Source organism: Ranitomeya variabilis, chromosome 1 (genome assembly GCF_051348905.1).
Source record: "Ranitomeya variabilis isolate aRanVar5 chromosome 1, aRanVar5.hap1, whole genome shotgun sequence".
NCBI classification, from domain to species: Eukaryota; Metazoa; Chordata; class Amphibia; order Anura; family Dendrobatidae; genus Ranitomeya; species Ranitomeya variabilis.
Window position 1 is genome coordinate 552,990,731 of NC_135232.1, and position 20,992 is coordinate 553,011,722.

Genomic DNA, 20,992 nt, shown 5'->3' on the forward strand with positions numbered 1-20,992 from the left:
TATGTGTCCACGTTCAGGATTGCATCCGGATTTTGTCAGGATTTTTCATCAGTATTTGTAAGCCAAAACCAGGAGTGGAACAATTAGAGGAAAAGTAGAATAGAAACATATGCTCCACTTCTGTATTTGTCACCCACTCCTGGTTTTGGCTACAAATATTGATTTAAAATCCTGACCAAATCCGGATGCAATCCTGAGCGTGGACACATACCCTAGTGTTTGAAAACACCTCATACACTTTAGTGTTTGTAAACACCTCATACAGCAATGAGAGACACCCAAAAAAAGGTAAAATTAAAAAATCCAAAAATACTGTCTGACATTGCATATATGAGGTGTTTGAAGCACAAAATATGTGTAGACGGCGCACGGCGTGAATTGTCGAGAAGTTTACTTGAAAATAATAACAAATATTGTTTTCAAACAAATAGTTTTTATTGGGGGGTAACAGAAAAAAAAGGGGAAAGAAACTTAGGGGGTATCAACATCCGCTACCAGCGGTGAATGGTATGTGTGTGATGTTTTTGAACGGGGAGGGGGAGAGGAAGAGGAGGATGAGCCATAATCAAGGAGGCTAGAAGGCAGGTCCAAACCCTCCGCAGGGTATACTGGGGAAAACGGCTCATCTGTAGGGGAGGGAGGAGACAACACAAGCCTTTGATATTTTCTTGGTTGGCCCTGGCTGCTCATGCTGCGGCTAGAGCCACGGCGCGCAGTTGGTGTCTCTACTGGAGCAGCCAGAGCCTCACTGTGTGCCTCTGTGTGTCTCCTCTTCCTTTTGTGTTTTTTTCCTCCTGCGGCAGCTCCCCCAGAATGACTCCTACGGGAGGATGAGGGCCTGGCAGGAGCAGGAGTCGGCGGCACACTGCTATGGTGCCTGTGGTGGCGTCGCTCGGCACTTGGACCAGGGTGGGGTGGCTGGAGTGGCTCTGCAGCAGGAGTCGGAGTCATGCTAGCCAGCGACGGCACTACGGGCAGTGTCGCTGACTTCATGACCCGAGCCTGCTGCAGAGCCCTCACGTAGGCAGTGTTGCAGGACTGCATCACCGAAATCTGGAGTTCCGGCGTAAGGTTTTCCACCATGCCTTTAGCAATTGTACTTAAAAAATGTTTGGCCGGATTCGAGAGCTCGGCTTCCATATTTTCAAGGCGCTTTTCGATACTGGACAGACGACTGTCCATTTTATCGTTAAACGCCCTGAAACAGTTCTGGAAAACCGTGCTCAAATGCATAAATTCGGGCATGGCTGGCCTGTCCGAGGCCCGCTGGCGCTGTCGGGAATTCCCGAACGAAGGTGCGCCAGAGGCCTCGGGCAGGGGAAAACCTGATGGCCCGGCTGCCGGTTCTCCAGATGGTGGTGCAAGCCTGCTGTCGCTGTGGGAGGGCTGTGACGGGTCAGATGGCGATGCATGAAGTTCCGCTTCACAGGGGCGAGCTCGCTCGAGGGTGCTGCTGTGTGTCCTGTGAAAAGATAAGGAAAAAATTAGTCTTCAATTAATAACCTATCACATACGCCAACTCCTGTAATAAAATTAACATTACATGACACATCAATACATTACAATCCCCTGTCTCAGTCTGTGTGGCCTATAATAAATTGCTGATTGTTATCGCCAGCTGACCATTAGGGCTCACGATAACAATCATGGACATACCTACGGCAGAAAATGACTGTTCATTCCCGCTGACAAAGCCAATGCATACCTCTGTCATCGTTTTAAAAAAATTTTTGTCAAAAAAATCTTTCTTGATGCTGCCTATGCCGCAAAAATAGTATAAAATTTAAAGTCAAGAAAAACATTTAAAAAAAAACAAAAAAAACCCCTGACTTTGCTGATCTGATCGCAGGAACGGCCATGACGTTAGGATCATGTGATCGAGACGTCATCATTATTCCTGCAATCAGAACTACCCTGACTCAGAACGTAACCTGTCATGGACTACAAGGACTCACGCCTAACCAAAAAAATTATGGGCTATATACCATTCCACTAGGGAAAAAGGATGGCCAATATGCTACGCTGACTGCATGGATGGCCAATACACTATGTTCCTGGGAAATATACTATGTGGATACGTGGCTAGAACGTGTACTATGTGGCTGCGATATAGTGGCCTGGCAATATACTATGTGTATGCGCAATGTACGTGGCTGGGCAATGTACTATGTGGCTGTGCAATATGCTATGTGTCTGGGCAATGTACTATGTGGCTGTGCAATATGCTATGTGTCTGGGCAATGTACTATGTGGCTGTGCAATATGGTATGTTGACAAAATACTTACTGTCGGCGGCCAAGGACCGGTCTTAAGAACTGTAGTGCCCTGCTGTATTTATAGGGCACCGACTTGGCCGCAGCAGCACCACTCCGAGCTTGCTCCTCCACAGCACGGATCCCCTTATTGAAACGGTCCTTCATGGATCGCCATCTGGTCCTCAACTTTTTAACTGTGAATGCAAAGAAAAAAAAAAGGTTACATATTTAGCATTTTAAAAGGATAAAACAACCGTGTGCGATGCAAAGTTTAGGCGTTGATCGCATCACACACGGTTGTGTTTATCCTGGCAAGATGGGTCATAGCAGCGTCTCTGCAATACTCACTAAAGTTGCCTTTGTCCTTCGCTGAGGCACTGTCAAAGCCATCCCACAGCGACTTTGCCACCTCTGCCCACAAACGCCTCGACACCACCTGGTCCATGTGCCGGGGGTCACGGCTGTCCCACAACGGGCCACGCTCCTGGATGCAGGAGATCAGGAGGTCCACATCTATACTTTCTCCTTGGTCCCGTTGTGAAACCTAGAAAAAATAGAAAACAAAAAGGTTACAAATATGCAAATATTAACAACCACCAGCAACTGGCATGATTTGTACCTTTACCCTATCCTTTGACATTTGATGTATGTATATTTATGTTTTCTACACCTGTATTTTGGAATGTTTGTGTGCAGGGAGTTCAACTTTATGTTACCTTCCCCCAATACTTGCTGCCCTGAAAAGCTATAATGTAATTAAGCTTAGTAAACATCCCTAGTGAAACCAGGATGCTCCTCAAATGTAATGTTCCTCACAGCAGGATGCTACTCAAAAAAAAAGATAAAAAAAAAAAAATACTCACTCGCTGGCCTGACGCCACATCTTGGCCCTGATCTCTCTGCTCCCGCTGTGTGCCTTCTCCCTCACTTGAAGAAGCCTGGAAAAATTGTATACAAAAATGATTGTCAATGCTACAAATGGCAGCGAATAGTAAGCAACTGGACATAATTACTCACCGCACTCCCCCTCGCCGATTGGCTATGTTCAGACTCATGTGACTCACTCGCCATTCTTGCAAGTTTGCTCTGCAATGAAAAAATGAACAGTAAATCACATCCAAAGCAACAAGGCCACATACAATAAAATAGGCACATAAAATTAAAACAAGCACAATTGACTGTTGACTGATAGGACAATGCAAACTGAAAAAGCGACACCACAACGCCATACATTGCAAGAGAATACAATAGAAGAAACAATACAAGAATAGACCCAAAAAATTTTTAGCAAAAAAAGACACCAATGTCCAAATTTTTAAATATAAAGAAACTGTAGAGGGAAAAAAAAAGGCACAATGAAATAGCAAACTGCACGCAATACTTTACAATAGCAACAAGACATGATCCAAAACAACACCATCTGGTGACATCTACCACAGAAATACATCTGAAAAAGGCGATAAATACCATTCTAGATAATAAGCAATAAACATTACGGGACAACCGCTGTTAAAAATACAGCAACCCAAAAGATAAACCATAAAATAGAAAAGAAAACACATGAAATTTTACATTAAAAAAGGGCCCCACCAAAAAAAAAAAAAAAATAACCATTATACTACACACTTGGCAATGCAAACAGTCAAGGAAGGAGATATATGCCATACGGAAAACGACGTAAAACCATCAGAGATTAAAAAAAAAAAAAAAAAAAAGGGGAAAATAAAATAGAAAATAGAATGGCATATAGCAGCACGAAACAATACAATACAAATGAAACAGCAAGAAAAGACACTCAAGGAAAGAAAAAAAAAATGCCAACAGCATAATAAAACACAGCAAGACATGAGCCAAGAAAACGCCATACGGATACCCCCAACAATAGAAACCAGAAAAAGACATGCAACAGAAATTTAACAAGAAAAAATCAGCCAAAAAAAATACATTGAAAAACCGCATGACACCAGAACAACCCAAAACCAAGCAAGGCCGAAGACAATAAACGCCAGCATATAACGCCAGAAGTACAAACCAGATTAAAAAAAAAAAATTTTTGCAATAACAACCCACAGTGCCATAACCGTACAATAGCACAGACCAAACATTGCACAAATTTAATCAAAATCATGAAATAAAACACAGAATAAAAAATATTCAAGAGAAATATATACTTACAGGTTTGGAAAGCAGGTTTGGAAAGCAGGTTTCTCCTCTGTGACTTCTCTGATGAATAGCCTTGTGAAAGACAATGGCAACCCCCCCTTTTTTTTATATATATATAGTGTTTTTTTAGTGTCTAGACAAAGTCTAGACAATGTTTTGCATTTTTTATTGGACAACGCATGCGTTGTACAACGCACCACGACGCAAGTACTTGCGTCGTCTGCGTTGTCAATACAAGTCAATGGGGAATAAGGCGCATCGACGACGCAAACACAACGCAAACACGATGCATGCGTTTTTTAAAAGTTGGGCGCCGCCCGAAAAATGCAACATGTTGCGTTTGCCGCGCCCTGACAGGTGCGCCAAAACGCCGCATGCGGCGTACAACGCACCACAACGCATGACAACGCATGTACATGCGGCCCCATGCGGCGCCAATGTTAAAGATAGGGCCGCACGACGCATGCGTTTTCTTGCGGCGACGACGCTGCGGCGCACACCGCAAATGTGAACGTAGCCTAAGTCGGGAATTGGAAGAGTGACATGGAATGGATAGGATAGAAGATGACATCCTGGAGCTCATGGATGGATGGATGGACTATGGAGTTTGGTTACCAGCTGGGCTGGACACACGTGCTACTGTTGAGGGATCTTAACACAAACAAAGCCCATGTGTCCAGGACCAACAGTTTCAGTTACCTGTCATTTGAAGGAGCCTGGACTGTGACTACAGACTATACTGGCAGGAGATACGAAATTTGTGGGCCAACCAAAAGTTAAGAGACAGGGCGTATCGCCAGATATGCGGGCAGTGGGAGTATTGGCCCCGGGGAGGGGATCTTGTGGACTGGCAGCAATGTATTTTTGGCTATATACCCGAAGTCATTGTAAAACCACGGACATCATGAATAAAGAATAGTTGCATCATTAACCTGCCTAGGTGATTACTACAACCCACAACCTCAGATCTTCAAACAGGAATCCAGAGTTCTGTGAGTACAGAAAGTGTCATTCGTGGCCCTTGATCTGGTCCCAACCTTTAAGGATGAGCAGAGCAGAGCAGATTGTCATGTGTTACCATGTGTGCAATGGAACATCCAACATATCTAATATTAAAGGTGAGTGAAGAAAATGAAATACTGAAAATTCGATGCCCCAGGCCATCCTGGAAACTGGACCATTGGCTTCTGAGGGGAGGAGCAGCTGGGAAGAGTTCAAAGAAGGGGTCAGGGTGGTGCATAAAAACACAAACACAGTGTGTACAAGATCATGAATAAAAGGAGAAATAAAAAAAATACATAATAGAAATGCAGTTTTTTCTCACTTTTTCTAGTAATGTACTTTATGCTCTAAACCAGTGATCCCAAACCTTAATGACCTTGAGAGCCACGTTCAGCTCTGAGAGTGTCGCGAGCCACATCCAGCTCCTACTCACCTCACAGTAGTGGCAACCAAAGCCCTCATTACGGGTACAGTATAATGATAACAAATCTTTTCCACAGAAATCAACTGGAAGCAGTATACCAAGATCCAGGGATTCCCACAATACCCCAATTCAGTGTTCTCCCAACACACTGTCCCATCCAGCTTCAGGTGTCTCATCTGATAGGTAGTATAATTCTGTCTCCAGCTTACCATAGTTAAGTTATCTCTAAATATATGTGCATCCAAATGTGCTCTTCTGTGCAAAGCTGCTCACAATATTCACCATTTTCAGATGTGCTCTTCATACCTGTTTGCTAGACCTGGAGCTAATGCACCAAGCTGGCAGGTAGCCGCGAGACAATTCATGGGACCGCGAGCCACATGTTGCTCCCAAGCTACAGGTTAGGGACCCCTGCTCTAAACTTATTAAATAATTTACCAACTTTCATGAGATTTGGCATGTGATGGGAGGCGATTAATGCTTAATTAGTATTGAGTGTATGACTGACAAGTGTGTACAGACACTAATGGCACTTCTGAGGTCACCATCACAACTAACAATGAACCCCTGATGGCCCAGAAACCCACAATGTCCAAATCAGAATCAATTGTGACCACTAATAGACCCTCTGAGTTAATGAGTCCCAGGAGTCATGGTTAGTGAGTGTTAATGACTAGTGATGAGTGAGTATGCTCGTTACTTGAGTTTCTCCGAGCATGCTCAGGTGGTCTCCGAGTATTTTGGCGTGCTCGAAGATTTAGTTTATGTCGACGCAGCTGCAAGATTTGCGGCTGCTAGACAGCTTGAATACATGTGGGGATTGCCTGTTTGTTAGACCACCCGAGCATGCTCGGAGAAACTCGAGTAACAAGCATACTCGCTGTCAGGAATATGATATATTTGATTGTCTATGATCACGCACACTTAGCCCTGCTACATCCATTAAAGCTGAGCACAGACACATGCTGCAGGCTTTCCGACCCCCTTCCTTCCAGCCCATGCTCCCTGCTGACAATACAGCTGTAACTTGAAACTCCAGTGTGGGACTCTGTCCCCCATTCCTCTCCCATGCAGGAGTGTGCAGAAAACCAGTCTTTTGTCTGAAACCATGTGCTCATGTGCTTTTGTTCATGTACAAACTTAATTGTAAGGCATAACTTGACCCCAATTAGTGACAGAGATATGAAAGTTTTATATTTGGTATGTGCATCGGCCGGGTCATCACCCAGTGTGTTTTCCAATTTACTGTACCCCTGGTATCCAAGAAATGAATTACTGCTTACTCGCAGTGCATAGCCAGGTCATGTTTGGTCTTAATAGAATGCTAGCCGCAAAACAAGATCAATGGTAATTCCGTTGTCGCTATACGAGGTTGCATCCCGGAGCTACGGTGGATATGAATGTTGCATAACTCTTGAGTCCCTCTGAAAAAGTAGGAGTGCTTTCCATAGCTCCACCCAATCAGTGATATTACAACCAGAAGGCATATCTTAACCCTGCTGAGTTATGAGCGAGTCTTTGCCCAGAAAGAGAGCTAACAGCAGCTCTGCAAGCTGCTCTGATGCATTTTTATGTTGCCCCTCCCCCAGCCACATGGTTTGCCATGATTTGAAATGATATGAGAACTAAGTGTTTTTTTCAACTTTAATCCCTTTTTATTTGTAATCGTCTGTATATACATAATTGTCTCATTTTATAATATCTTTTTACCCTTTTGTAAACACTGCCTATCTTTTGAAGTAAAATATATAAAATTACTAGCTTCCTTTCTCCTTGCTCTATAACGTACTGTCACATCCTCTGAAGTGAATTACGCTACTAATTTGGGTTGGCTCCGGACCCGTTATTAATTAAGAAATTGGAGCTGATGGCAGCAGATTTGTCCTGTGTGTTTGGGTGACCTGGTAGTGACGGATGGCGTTGATAATTATTGTTCCCGCCTGAGTGGGAGTAGTTATATCGCCCTCGCTGCAGTGTGCCCATTAGCCAGTACAAAGTAAGGCAGACTTTCTGGTGACTAATTATCCTAGGTGCAGTATCCTGTCTGACCTGAGGGTAAAGGGGGTGCCAGAGAGCTGCAAGTTCCAAACTGAAGTTGGGAAGTGGGATATAGTTAAATCCCCTTCAGAAAAGAACTGGGCAACCAAACAACCCCGGTTCATAACTTACTGGTGTGAGCGGTGGGGATGATAAAGTTATCCTCCCTGAGATTCGTGACACTCGCTCATCACTATTAATGACCCCTGGGAACACGTTACCTCAAAGGACCTGACAACCAATAATTAAGGACTAAACTAAATAGCAAAGCCACTAGAGACTCAAGGTCTACAAAAATTCAATTTTCAACAGCAGAAAAAAAAAAAAAGGCAGCAACACTTACCTGCCCAGATCTTGGAACAAATGCTCTGCAGGGTGCAGCCAGCCCATATAGCAAGATGTTAGCAACACAGATGCAAAATACCAGATCAGCAGCCACTCACCACATACCCACTCCTGGAGGGGGTGACTGCCCAGTATACAAGTGCACAATAAAGGCCCACATAGGGCGTTGTTCACACAATGGTACTTTTCGATTAGGCGGGCTGGCCAGCACACTTTCAATGTATCCCAGTGTGAACACCCCTCATGCGAGACCGATGCATTGACCTGGGATGCATTGAAAGTGTGCTGGCCAGCCCGCCTAATCGAAAAGTAGGGGCGTGACTAATAGGCTGTGAACCAGACACTATGCAGTACCATTCTGTGAACAACGCCCTATGTGCGCCTTTATTGTGCACTTGTATACTGGGCAGTCACCCCCTCCAGGAGTGGGTATGTGGTGAGTAGCTGTTGATCTGGTATTTTGCACCTGTGTTGCTAACATCCTGCTATATGGGCTGGCTGCACCCTGCAGTGCATTTGTTCCAAGATCTGGGCAGGTAAGTGTTGCTGCCTTTTTTTTTTTCAATAATTAAGGACCCCTCACCTCAGAGGGACCAACACACACTGAGGTCAAGTTCAGCAAATGTTATTTTTAGGGTGATGTTCATTAAAAACTGGACAGCACTAGGACCAACATTATACAATGTGGCAGTGGAGATCAGCCCCCTCTTTTCACTAGTCTAATCAGCGAGTGATAGTCTATTCCGTGCCGAATGACATTCACAAAATAAAATAAATTCAATTAAAAAAAACAAAGGATTTCTTGGACGAAAAGTCTTGGATGACAATTTTCATACGCCCATGGGAACTTAGCCTAAAAGTGACACTTGTGAACCCAGTATCACAGGGGCACAGTAACAATAAAAAGTGACCATTTCAGAGCCAACACTTTAGAAGATACATTAGAAGGTTAGTGGGTCCCAGCACCTCAGAGGGCTGAACACCCACTAAAAGGCCCCCCAAATGAACAAGCATTTCAGAGGCCTCAAAATCCAGTAATGGGTCATTTGAGGTGAAGGGCCCACATTAGCCAGTGATGGTTCCCCTGAGATGCTAGATTCCCAAGAGTCACTATTTGTGTTGGTTCCTCTAAGGTTCTTAGTGGGTACTGACTAACATCCAGTAACAGTGACTACTGGGGGCCTAGTACCTCAAGGGGGCCACAAATTGTGGGTGTTCATTGGAGATTGCTATGTCACTGTTAATGAGTGTTGGTTAGGGACTCTAATTTACTGGGCTCCAGTAACACCCACAAATAGTGACCCTGGGGACCCAGCACTTCAGACTGGGTGTTGGTGGCCTCAGTTGCTGGTTCCCAAGTGTCACTATTGCTGAGTGTTGGTGGTTGTTTGGTGGTCTGACATTCTGTGGCCCATCGGAATCCAGAACTCAATATTGCTGAGTGTTAGTGGTTGTTTGCTGGTCTGACATGCTGTGACCCATCGGAGTCCAGAACATCAGGGGCCTTGTTAGTTGGTGTTTGGGCTTCAGGTGCTGGTTCCCTCAGGGTGACTATTGCTGGTTGCTAGAGGTTCTTGGGGCCTATGAAATTCTGTCATTAACACCCACTAATAGTGATCACTGGGGGTCCAGCATCTGAGGAAGTGTCAACAACCACACAAAGGAACCTCTAGTATCATCCTACCACCATCACGGGATTAGCAATCACAATACACCTCAGAGGCCCCAACACACAAAAAGAGTGACTCCTGTGAACCCAGCACCTCAGAGGGCCTATTCATGGGTGTTGGGTCCTCCTATGTACTGGGTCCCCACGGGTCACTTACACCCACTAATAATTTTGGACCAGACCAAATAGTGACCCCAGGAATCTAGTACCTCGTAGTGCCCAACCAAAATCCACCAATAGTGACTCCGAGGAACACAGCCCTCAGGGGAGGAGGGCACTATACAGAAATTGGGACCCTTGTGGGCAGCACCATAGAAGGCTCCACACCCACATAAAGTGACCTCTGGGGAACCAGCGCATCAGAGGTACCAACATACAATAATGGGACCTCTGAAGTATGGGTCCTAGCATGAGTCCTAACTCCGACTAATAGGCCCTTTAAGGTGCTTGGTTCCCAGTGGTCAACCTCACTCACAAATAGCAAAGCTAAATATTTGGAGTGGAGATATTGTAGTAATGATCTGTGGTTTGCTGTAGTATGTGTGTGTTTATCTCCTGGTCCCTATGACTGTCATGTCGGACGCTGTTCAGACCAGGTTGTTCGACAGACAGCGGTAATTCCGCTTTTGACCACTATGTGCTCATTGGCGTCGGCTAGATTTTATCTAACTGGTCCGGGGTTAATTTATCTGATGCTCGGATTGGAAGCTGGGCCATGCCCATTGCCTTTATATAGTTCTCCTGGACATTGGGCGTCGCCGATTATAGCTTCTGTCTTGTGCGTTGTTATCTCGGTCTGGAGTGGTGAGCTAGTAGTTGGAGTATCGTTGCTGGTGGTGTATTTCCCTTTGTCTTATTTACTCCTTCCTATATTTGTATTTATTTTGCCCTGTGCATTTATAGTGTATTCCTGAGTGACTGCGGCGTGGTGTATATTTTCCGTTATCCTTGTCTGTTCTTACTGTGGGTATTGGTGTAGTATCTTTTCACTGGGTGGTGGGCGATGGTTTCAGCCTAGGGTTGAAACAGGAGACAGGGCGAGGGTCGAGGCCTAGACATGCACACCATCAGTGTAAACTCTAGGTAGAGGGTCAGTCAGGATTTCCCTAGTCTGAGGGAAATTGCAGGGGCCCGGGTTATTAGCTCTTGCCCACCTAGTCTCCCCGTGACATTATAATCGGCCTTTAAAACAAAGAAAATAAAAAAAGGGGGGTTTCCTTTTTTTTGTTTTGTCATGGATCCAATGACTTCCATAACCCGCCAGTTGGAGGCGCTGTCCCTACAGGTCACTGAGTTGAGGGGGGCAGTGCAGCAACAGTGACTAGCAGTATCTAATATGCAAGCTGGAGCGACAGGTAGAGTTGCTGAGCCTAAGTTTCCTTTGCCTGAAAAATTTGCTGGGGAACGCAGTAAATTTGTTTCTTTTCGTGAAGCTTGCAAACTATATTTCCGTATGCGCCCGATCTCCTCAGGTAATGAGGCTCAGCGTGTGTGCCTGGTGTTATCATTGTTAAGCGGAGATCCCCAAGCATGGGCGTTTTCTTTGCCATCTGATTCTGCTGCATTTGACTCTGTGGAGAGTTTTTTTTCCTTTCTTAGAAATATTTACGATGAGCCTGACAGAATGGCTCTAGCAGAATCTAAGATACGCACTATTCGCCAGGGGGAGCAAGTTGCAGAGGATTACTGTTCTGAATTTCGTCGCTGGGCGATCGATACACAGTGGAATGATCCAGCGCTGTGGAGTCAGCTTATTCATGGGGTTTCTGGAAGGGTTAAAAAAGCCCTTCTGATGTACGAGACTCCTACTTCTCTAGATTCTGCTGTCTGGTTGTCCGCATTGATCGCCGTTTGCGTCAGAGGGAGCATGAGATGCCGCCTGTGGGAGGAGGTTTAGGTTCACGTGAGGTTGCTGCAGGTGAGCCCACGGAGCCTATGCAAGTCGCAGGGGTGACACATGTGAAGCGTCGAGCCCGAGCTCAGGAAGCAGTGAGCCTGTTTTTACTGCGGTAGACTGGTCATTTTATTAACATCTGTCCTCTACTGTCTAAGAAAAACGCAATGGCAGAAAACTTCTAAGCTCAGAGGGTGTGGAGGAGACCAATCTGAGCTTATGTATATCCTCCATGGTGGTTTCTCAATGCATGCTCCCTGCTAAGGTTATAATTGCTGGCAGTGAGCTGCCAATTACTGTGTTTGTGGATAGTGGTTCAGCCACAAATCTCATTGGTGAGGAGTTTGCGCGCACAGCAGGTTTTAGGATTGAAAAACTGCCTCATCCTATCCGCGTGGTCACCATCAATGCTGCTCCTCTCTCACAGGGGGAGATTACTGAGTTTGTGGCTGAGGTGAAACTTCACATTGGGGTTCTACATTCCGAGCAGGTTGCATGTAAGGTGCTCAGGAATCTTCCTGCTCAGGTGGTTTTGGGTTTTCCATGGTTGTCTATGCACAACCCGGTAATTGACTGGAAAACTCAGGACATAATTCAGTGGAGCGAATTCTGCCAGGAGAATTGCCTGGCCACATGTGTGTCTGCTGTGACTTCAAGCGTTCCGGAGTCACTTCTGGATTTTTTGGATGTGTTCTCTGAGAAGGGTTGTTCAGAGTTGCCGCCACATCGCCCCTATGACTGTACTATCAGATTTAAACCAGGGGCCAAATTGCCTAAAGCAAGGATGTTTAACATCTCCGGTCCGGAGAGACAAGCATTAAAGGATTACATTGCTGAAAGTTTGAGCAAAGGGCACATCAGGCCTTCATCCTCGCCTGTGGCAGCAGGGTTCTTCTTCGTGAAGAAGAAAGATGGTGGATTACGCCCGTGTTTGGATTTCAGGGAATTGAACCAGATTATGGTTCGTGATCCATACCCTATGCCACTGATACCAGATTTGTTCAACCAGGTGGCAGGTGCTAAGTGGTTCACCAAGCTTGACCTCAGGGGGGCGTACAACCTCATAAGAGTCCGTCAAGGTGATGAGTGGAAGACGGCTTTTAATACCCCTGAGGGTCATTTTGAAAATTTGGTGATGCCATTTGGGTTGACTAACGCACCTGCAGTGTTCCAACATTTCATTAATGATGTGTTTTCGCATGTTTTGGGGAAATTCATTATCGTGTACCTAGATGACATTCTCATATATTCTTGCGACCGTGATACTCATTTAGATCATGTCAGGCAGGTGTTACAGCTTCTCAGAGAGAATAAGCTGTATGCTAAACTTGAGAAATGTGTATTTTCTGTTCAAGAGTTGCCTTTCTTGGGTTATATTGTGTCTGCTTCTGGTTTTAAAATGGACGCCGCTAAGGTGCAAGCGGTGCTGCATTGGGAACGGCCTGATAACCTGAAAGCACTTCAGTGGTTCCTTGGGTTTTCTAACTACTATAGGAAATTTATCAAGGATTTTTCCATCATTGCTAAACCGCTAACTGACATGACTAAAAAGGGTACCAATTTCTCCGTTTGGCCTGAGGCTGCTGTGCGCGCATTTGAATTTCTTAAGAACAGTTTTGTTTCAGGCCCCATTCTTGTGCAGCCAGACGTATCAAAACCTTTTGTTGTGGAAGTCGATGCGTCTGAGGTTGGTGTGGGGGCGGTGCTTTCACAAGGCTCATCCTTGAGCGATTTGTGTCCTTGCACCTATTTCTCCAAGAAACTGTCGTCCGCCGAACGTAACTACGATAGATATCGGCAACAGGGAGTTGTTGGCAACAAGTTGGCCTTTGAGGAATGGCGACACTTCTTAGAGGGGTCGGTACATCAGGTTACTGTTATTACCGATCATAAGAATCTGCTGTATTTGGAGTCAGCCAAGCGTCTGTCCCCCAGGCAGGCTCGCTGGGCATTGTTTTTCACGCGGTTCAATTTTGTTGTCACTTACAGACCGGGGTCTAAAAACACTAAAGGTACCTTCACACTAAGCGACGCTGCAGCGATATCGACAACGATGCCGATCGCTGCAGCGTCGCTGTGTGGTCGCTGGAGAGCTGTCACACAGACAGCTCTCCAGCGACCAACTATGCGAAGTCCCCTGGTAACCAGGGTAAACATCGGGTTACTAAGCGCAGGGCCGCGCTTAGTAACCCGATGTTTACCCTGGTTACCAGTGTAAATGTAAAAAAAAAAAAACAGTACATACTTACATTCCGGTGTCCATAACGTCCCCCGGCGTCTGCTTCCTGCACTGACTGAGTGCCGGCCGTAAGGCACAGCACAGCGGTGACGTCACCGCTGTGCTCTGCTTTCACTTTACGGCCAGCGCTCACAGTCAGTGCGGGAAGCAGACGGCGAGGGACGTGTGACAGACAGCAGAAGGTGAGTATGTACTGTTTGTTTTTTTTACTTTTACAATGGTAACCAGGGTAAATATCGGGTTACTAAGTGCGGCCCTGCGCTTAGTAACCCGATATTTACCCTGGTTACCTTTGTAAAACATTGCTGGCATCGTTGCTTTTGGTGTCAAACACGACGATACACGCCGATCTGACGACCAAATAAAGTTCTGAACTTTCAGCAACGACCAGCGATATCACAGCAGGATCCAGATCGCTGCTGCGTGTCAAACACAACGATATCGCTATCCAGGAAGCTGCAACGTCACGGATCGCTATCGTTATCGTTGCAAAGTCGCTTAGTGTGAAGGTACCTTAAGGCGGATGCTCTGTCCAGGTGTTTTCCGGGGGGAGAACCTCGGGAGGACCCAGTACCCATCCTCCAAAAGGGTGTTGTGGTTTCGGCTCTCACTACCGAGGTTGAGGCTGAGATTGCCGAGGCTCAGGAGGAGGTACCATCTGAGCTTCCCATCAACAAATCTTTTGTACCGCTTCATCTCCACTTAAAGGTTTTGGCGGAGCATCATGATGCTGTCCTGGCTGGCCACCCAGGGGTTAGAGGTACCTTGGAGTTGGTGTCACGTCGGTTTTGGTGGCCCAAGATCTGACAGGACGTGGTCTCATACGTGTCAGCTTGTACCACGTGCGCTAGGGCTAAGACGCCCCGCTCCCGTCCTGTTGGCACACTACTTCCTCTTGAGGTACCTAGTAAGCCATGGACGGAAATCTCCATGAATTTCATCACTGACTTGCCCTCCTCAGCTGGGAACACGGTCATCTTGGTGATTGCTGATCGGTTTTCAAAAATGTCGCACTTTGTGTCTTTGCCTTCGTTGCCTAACGCTAAGACTCTGGCTCAGGTATTTGTGCAGGAGGTGGTCAGACTTCATGGGGTTCCGTCTGACATCGTGTCTGATAGGGGTACTCAGTTTGTGGCAAAATTTTGGAAAGCATTTTGCTCACGGCTGGGAATCAAGTTGTCTCATTCTTCGGCGTTTCATCCTCAGTCAAATGGTCAGACTGAGCGTATGAACCAAAATTTGGAACAGTACTTACGCTGCTTTGTCTCTGATAACCAGGAGGAGTGGTCTACCTTTCTTCCTTTGGCTGAGTTTGCCATCAATAATCACCGCCAGGAGTCATCTGGGGAGTCTCCGTTTTTTTGTGTTTACGGACTACATCCTCAATTTTGTACTTTGAGTCAGAGGGGCTCTTCCGGCGTTCTGAAGGAAGACCAGTTAGGAGCACAATTGTCATCAGTCTGGAGGAGAGTTAAACAGCGCCTGTTGAGTGTGGGTGCTAGGTACAAACGTGTGGCTGACAGTAGGCGTGTGCCAGGTCCGGACCTGAGTGTGGATGACTGGGTGTGGTTATCCACAAAAAACATAAGACTCAAGATACCATCCCTTAAATTGGGTCCACGGTTTATTGGTCCATTTAGGGTCACCGCCGTCGTTAACCCAGTATCGTACCGGTTGGAGCTTCCTACGGTGTATAAGATACACAACGTGTTCCACAGGTCTCTTTTAAAGAAGGTGGTGGGTTCCGTGGACGCGGCGCCTATGCCACCTCCAGTCTTGGTGGATGGTAATTTGGAATTTGAAGTCTCCAAGGTGGTTGACTCTCGTGTAGTGCGCCGCACTTTACAGTACTTGGTACACTGGCGTGGTTATGGGCCTGATGAGAGGTCCTGGGTACCAGCCTTGGACATTCATGCGGATCGGCTGGTCAGGTTTTTTCACCACCGCCATCCGGACAAGCCGGGTCCTATAAGCCGTGAGGGCCCTGGGGTCCCTCGTAGAAGGCGGGGTACTGTCATGTCGGACGCTGTTCAGACCAGGTTGTTCGACAGACAGCGGTAATTCCGCTTTTGACCACTATGTGCTCATTGGCGTCGGCTAGATTTTATCTAGCTGGTCCGGGGTTAATTTATCTGATGCTCGGATTGGAAGCTGGGCCATGCCCATTGCCTTTATATAGTTCTCCTGAACATTGGGCGTCGCCGATTATAGCTTCTGTCTTGTGCGTTGTTATCTCGGTCTGGAGTGGTGAGCTAGTAGTTGGAGTATCGTTGCTGGTGGTGTATTTCCCTTTGTCTTATTTACTCCTTCCTATATTTGTATTTATTTTGCCCTGCGCATTTATAGTGTATTCCTGAGTGACTGCGGCGTGGTGTATATTTTCCGTTATCCTTGTCTGTTCTTACTGTGGGTATTGGTGTAGTATCTTTTCACTGGGTGGTGGTTTCAGCCTAGGGTTGAAACAGGAGACAGGGCGAGGGTCGAGGCCTAGACATGCACACCATCAGTGTAAACTCTAGGTAGAGTGTCAGTCAGGATTTCCCTAGTCTGAGGGAAATTGCAGGGGCCCGGGTTATTAGCTCTTGCCCACCTAGTCTCCCCGTGACAATGACCATTTAGTTTATTCCTCCCTATTGTTGGTTTGTGCTTCTGTATGATAGAGGTTTTCTGTTATCCCTGTTTTGTCTTTTGTGTATTGTTTACATTACATTTCTGTCCCATGCCTCCTGGGGTGGGAGAGGGGACAGATCAGGGCTTAACAGGAATATGGTAAGGTCAGAGACTTTTGCCTCTCTACATTCAAGAGTACCACGGGGACGGGGATAGTTAGGGTCCCATTTCCACGGACAGTTTGAGGCCCCTCTCCCTTACTGAAGACCGTCGCAGTGTGACATTATGTTGACTATTGAATTTATGCGCTTTTCTTTGGTTGGTCAAGAATCATAGACTATTTTGTTGTTTCTGAATCGATGGATGGCTGCTGTTGCCTCTTATATCAGCTCCTACATGTTATTGTCTGCTGTCTTTACAAGACAGTGATGCAGGATCAGTGAACAATAGATGTTTGATAATATGTTGATTACCCATTGTATAAATCCATGTAGCTTGTTGACCTGTAAACAGTGAAGGACATACTATCCAGATTGATTAAAGGTAACCTGTCACCAGGAATACTACTGTTAACCTGCAGATATGGGGTTAATCTGCAGGTTAATAGCGTTATGCTGACCAGCACCTGCAGGTAGCCGAATGCAGCAGTGAGAAAATTATCTTTATTCTCCCCGTCAGCATTCAATATTAAGTCATGGAGGCGGTGCCGGTTCAGTCACGCTCTGAGTGTACAGAGAGGCTGCTGTAACCATGTTCCTGGCCCTGACTGCAAGCCGGCTGTAATGTAGATCCAGTGTCAGTCAGGCCCGGGGGCGCGTGTACAGCGGCCGCTCAGCATACTCAGAGCGTGACTGAACTGGAACTGTCCCCACCTCCACGACTGATTATATCGAATGCTATCGAGGAGAATAAAGGTCACTTTCTCACCGCTGCATTTGACTATGTGCAGGCATCGGGCAGCATAATAACGCTGTTAGCCTGCAGATTAACTGTTTATCTGCAGGTTAACAGCGTTATTCCAGGTGACAGGTTCCCTTTAAATACTCAAATAATGAGAGTTATTCTCATCCCACCTCCCCCTGACCTGTGGATGATGCTGGATGGACAGTTGTGAACTAAAAAAGGAGGATCTACCTCTGTTCCCAGTTCAATTATTCAGGATGTCAGCTTAAGGGACCACTTCCCTGGCTGGAGGAATACAGATCTGCTCCACTGACAATCAGTAAGACCTCAAAGACATTTGCAGAATCCAGGTTGGGACAATGAGGTCACCTGGCCATGTACCCCAATGGACTGTCAGATTCCTAAGCTTGTCATTACCTCCTCTCTATGGGTGCCTGCCAAAAGTGGGGTGCCACAGGTGAGGTAGTCGGCCCCAGAAGCCCCAAAAGTTGCAGCTGCTCTAAACCTGGAAGGGTAAGACTTTGTATTTCACACCATCTTGGGTATTTTGCTGGGACTGTGCTATATGTTATTGCCTGTTGGTGGTTCAATAAAGTTTTGCCACGCTGTTTTACACTCACATTGTATTGTCTAAGTGGTATTATGCCCAATGGAAATAAGAGTGGGCGTTCAGGGACATGAGACCTGGTTCACACGGTATTGGGTCAGTGGACGAGAGCACCCACTGACGGCTTGTGTCTCCACACCAAGTAATTCAGATGCCTAATTAGTGGATGCCTACCAATAGTGACACCTGGGGGCCCAATACTGGATGTTGGGGCCTCAGATGCTGGTTCCCCAGAGGTCCCTATTTCTGAGTGTTAGTGACCCATTGGGGACCAGCACCTCAGTGGGCCCAACCAAAATCCACCAATAATGACTAGGAACCCAGCATTTCAGGGGGTTGTGGAGGTCAAAAAACAAAAATGGTGACTCTTGGGGACAGTACTTCAGAAAGCTGTACACCAACAAATAGTAATCCCTACGAAGCCAACACAAGAGGGGGCCAGACAACCACAAATAGTGACTTCTGGCTCCAACGAACATCCACTCTTTGTAGTTCTTGGCCCCCTTGAGATGCTCGGGCCCCCACATCTTTGAGAGGCTACAGCCCCTATAGGCCATTAATAATAAGACCTGGTAATTCAGCACCTCAGAGGGCCCAACACCTATACTACTTTTTGAGGATGCCTTCAACGGTCACAGTTGCAGACAACCATGGTGGACGGTGTGTCCGAGCTTATATGACATCACTGGAGCATATATAATGCATACAGGGTGGAAACCGGGATAGGTGTCGGAGGCCCTCCAGTGTACAGTTGGTGACTTTTTTGGCTTTGCCCTGGGCAGGGGTGGCTATAGTTATGCTCCAGTTGGGAGGATTTACATACAATAGTGGTAGAAAAATGTTTCCTGGTGTCGGATTATCCCTTGTTATTACACCATGATCACCCTAATCCCAGGAGTGGCTGATGACACATCACCCCCTGCAATGACTAACCAGCGGTAGCTGAAATTCTGACACTGCCTGCTCTGTGTCCAAGGGTTCCAAACTGGTGAAGGGAATAACCAGGCTGCTGTAGAACCTCTTTATTAAATATTTAGTGAATGTTCTGCCTCTCCGACACTCAGGGAGTGTGCCATCAGCGGGTACGCCACCCCCCAATCAGCAGGTGCGCCATCACACCCTTCCGAGTCAGTGGGTGCACCATCAGGCCCCCGATTAGCGGGTGCGTCATCAAACCCCCCCACCCATGATCAGTGAGTGGGTGTATCATTACTCCCCACCGATCAGCGGGTGCTCCATCACCCCCACGATCAGCGGGTGCGCCATCACCCCCACGATCAACGGGTGTGCCATCACCCCCCTGTATCAGCGGGTGCGCCATCACCACCCCATCAAGCAGATGTGCCATCACCCCCCATCAGCGGGTGCGCCATCACCCCCTCCCCATCAGCAGTGCGTCACCTCCATCACACGCTTTTATTTGTTTGTGAAGGGTTAACCTGCGGGATGGAGGCCTGGTTAACCCCTTCGCAGACAGGAGCATGCAGGGGCCCCGTTGTCTCTATGTACATGCATGTGTTCATGCTTGTTCTGTGCACATTATGAGTCATTTTCTGAGGTCCATCCAAGTGTAGAAAAAGGTAAGACGGGAGCTCAGCCTCCACGGACAGAAAAGTGCATAAAAAGTGGTGAGTGTGCACTGACAGGACGGTGTGGGGAAGACAGTGGGTCCAGCCCGATTGGAAAAAGAATGAAGAGACAAGGACACTGGCCACAGGGGCCACATAACTGTCCAATTCAGGCCATAGCTGTACTATGTTGTGCATCCTCGTTCTGCTACATCCCAGCTCCACTACACCTGAACTGTGGTGCGCACACTCTTTCTCACATGTCCAGGCCCGGCCACAGCAGTACTGTGGTGTGCACACTCAGTCCACCATGTCCAAGCCCGGCTACAGCTGCAATGTGGTGCACACCCTTGTTCTGCTATACCCCAGCCAAGCTACAGCCTCACTGTGGTGCACACCCTCATTCCGCTACGTCCAGGCCTGGCCACAGACACATTATTGTGCACACCTTCATTCTGCTTTGGTGAACCCTCCGATAGTCACCCTGCGCTCGTGTTTAATGGACACCAGCTCCTGTAACTGAAGGGCGCCCCCTCCGATAAAACAGAATGCTGGACACACAGGGTTGGAGCAATCCACGCTGCCCTCCCACAGACTGCGGTGCGAAACAGCATCAAAGAACCCCACACAGCCCTTCTCATAGTCCAAGCAGACACCTAGCCGCGGGGGTAGAGGAACAGTGCAGCCTGATGGGTCACGGGAGGTAGGGGTGGTGCCATGAGACTGCAGGATTTTCCCCATCCCAATGGTCAGGAAACAGAAGGAAGGAGAAGTGTCCATGGTCGCATCTTCTGCCCCTGAGTCATGGCCACTGTCTGGATCATACCTACTGGAGACAAAAGAGAGGAGAGCTGAACACCAACTGGTACCACTGCAGCACAACACAAACATCGACAGTCCCCACCGCAGCAGCACAGGACGCCAACAGAAAGCCCCCACCTCAGCAATACATGACACACACAGACAGCCCCCACTGCCGCAGCACAGGACGCTCAAAGAAAGCCGCCACCACAGCAACACAGGACGCCTACAAAAAGCCCCCACCGCTGCAGCACAGGACGCCCACAGACAGCCGCAACCGCCGCAGCACAGGATGCCCACAGACAGCCGCCACCGCCGCAGCACAGGACGCCCACAGACAGCCCCCACCACCGCAGCACAGGACGCCCACAGACAACCCCCACAGCTGCAGCACAGGACGCCCACAGACAGCCCCCACCTCCCCAGCACATGACACCCACAAACAGCCCCCACAGCAGCAACACAGGACACCCAC

General features: G+C 47.3%; 2 protein-coding genes across 6 annotated transcripts in view; both read right to left on the reverse strand.

Annotated features, from left to right (window-relative positions):
• Positions 1-451: 451 nt before the first annotated feature.
• On the reverse strand, positions 452-2,735 carry LOC143767526 (uncharacterized). Its single transcript, XM_077255941.1, has 3 exons — positions 2,604-2,735; positions 2,287-2,449; positions 452-1,462 (listed from the first exon to the last, which is right to left on the reverse strand). Exons 1-3 carry the CDS (start codon positions 2,698-2,700, stop codon positions 472-474), a joined length of 1,251 nt encoding a protein of 416 aa, XP_077112056.1. The 5' UTR covers positions 2,701-2,735; the 3' UTR covers positions 452-471.
• A 16,407-nt stretch (positions 2,736-19,142) lies between these two features.
• TRIM46 (tripartite motif containing 46) overlaps positions 19,143-20,992 on the reverse strand; it is a 131,595-nt gene continuing 129,745 nt past the window's right edge. For 3 of the 5 annotated variants that reach the window (XM_077255991.1, XM_077255998.1, XM_077255992.1), the window contains one exon: positions 19,144-20,545. In XM_077255991.1, coding sequence (XP_077112106.1) covers positions 20,167-20,545 — 379 coding nt within the window. In that variant the 3' untranslated portion in view covers positions 19,144-20,166. Of the gene's footprint in view, positions 20,546-20,992 lie in introns of all 5 variants that reach the window. The other 2 variants (XM_077256016.1, XM_077256007.1) reach the window with 2 other exon arrangements.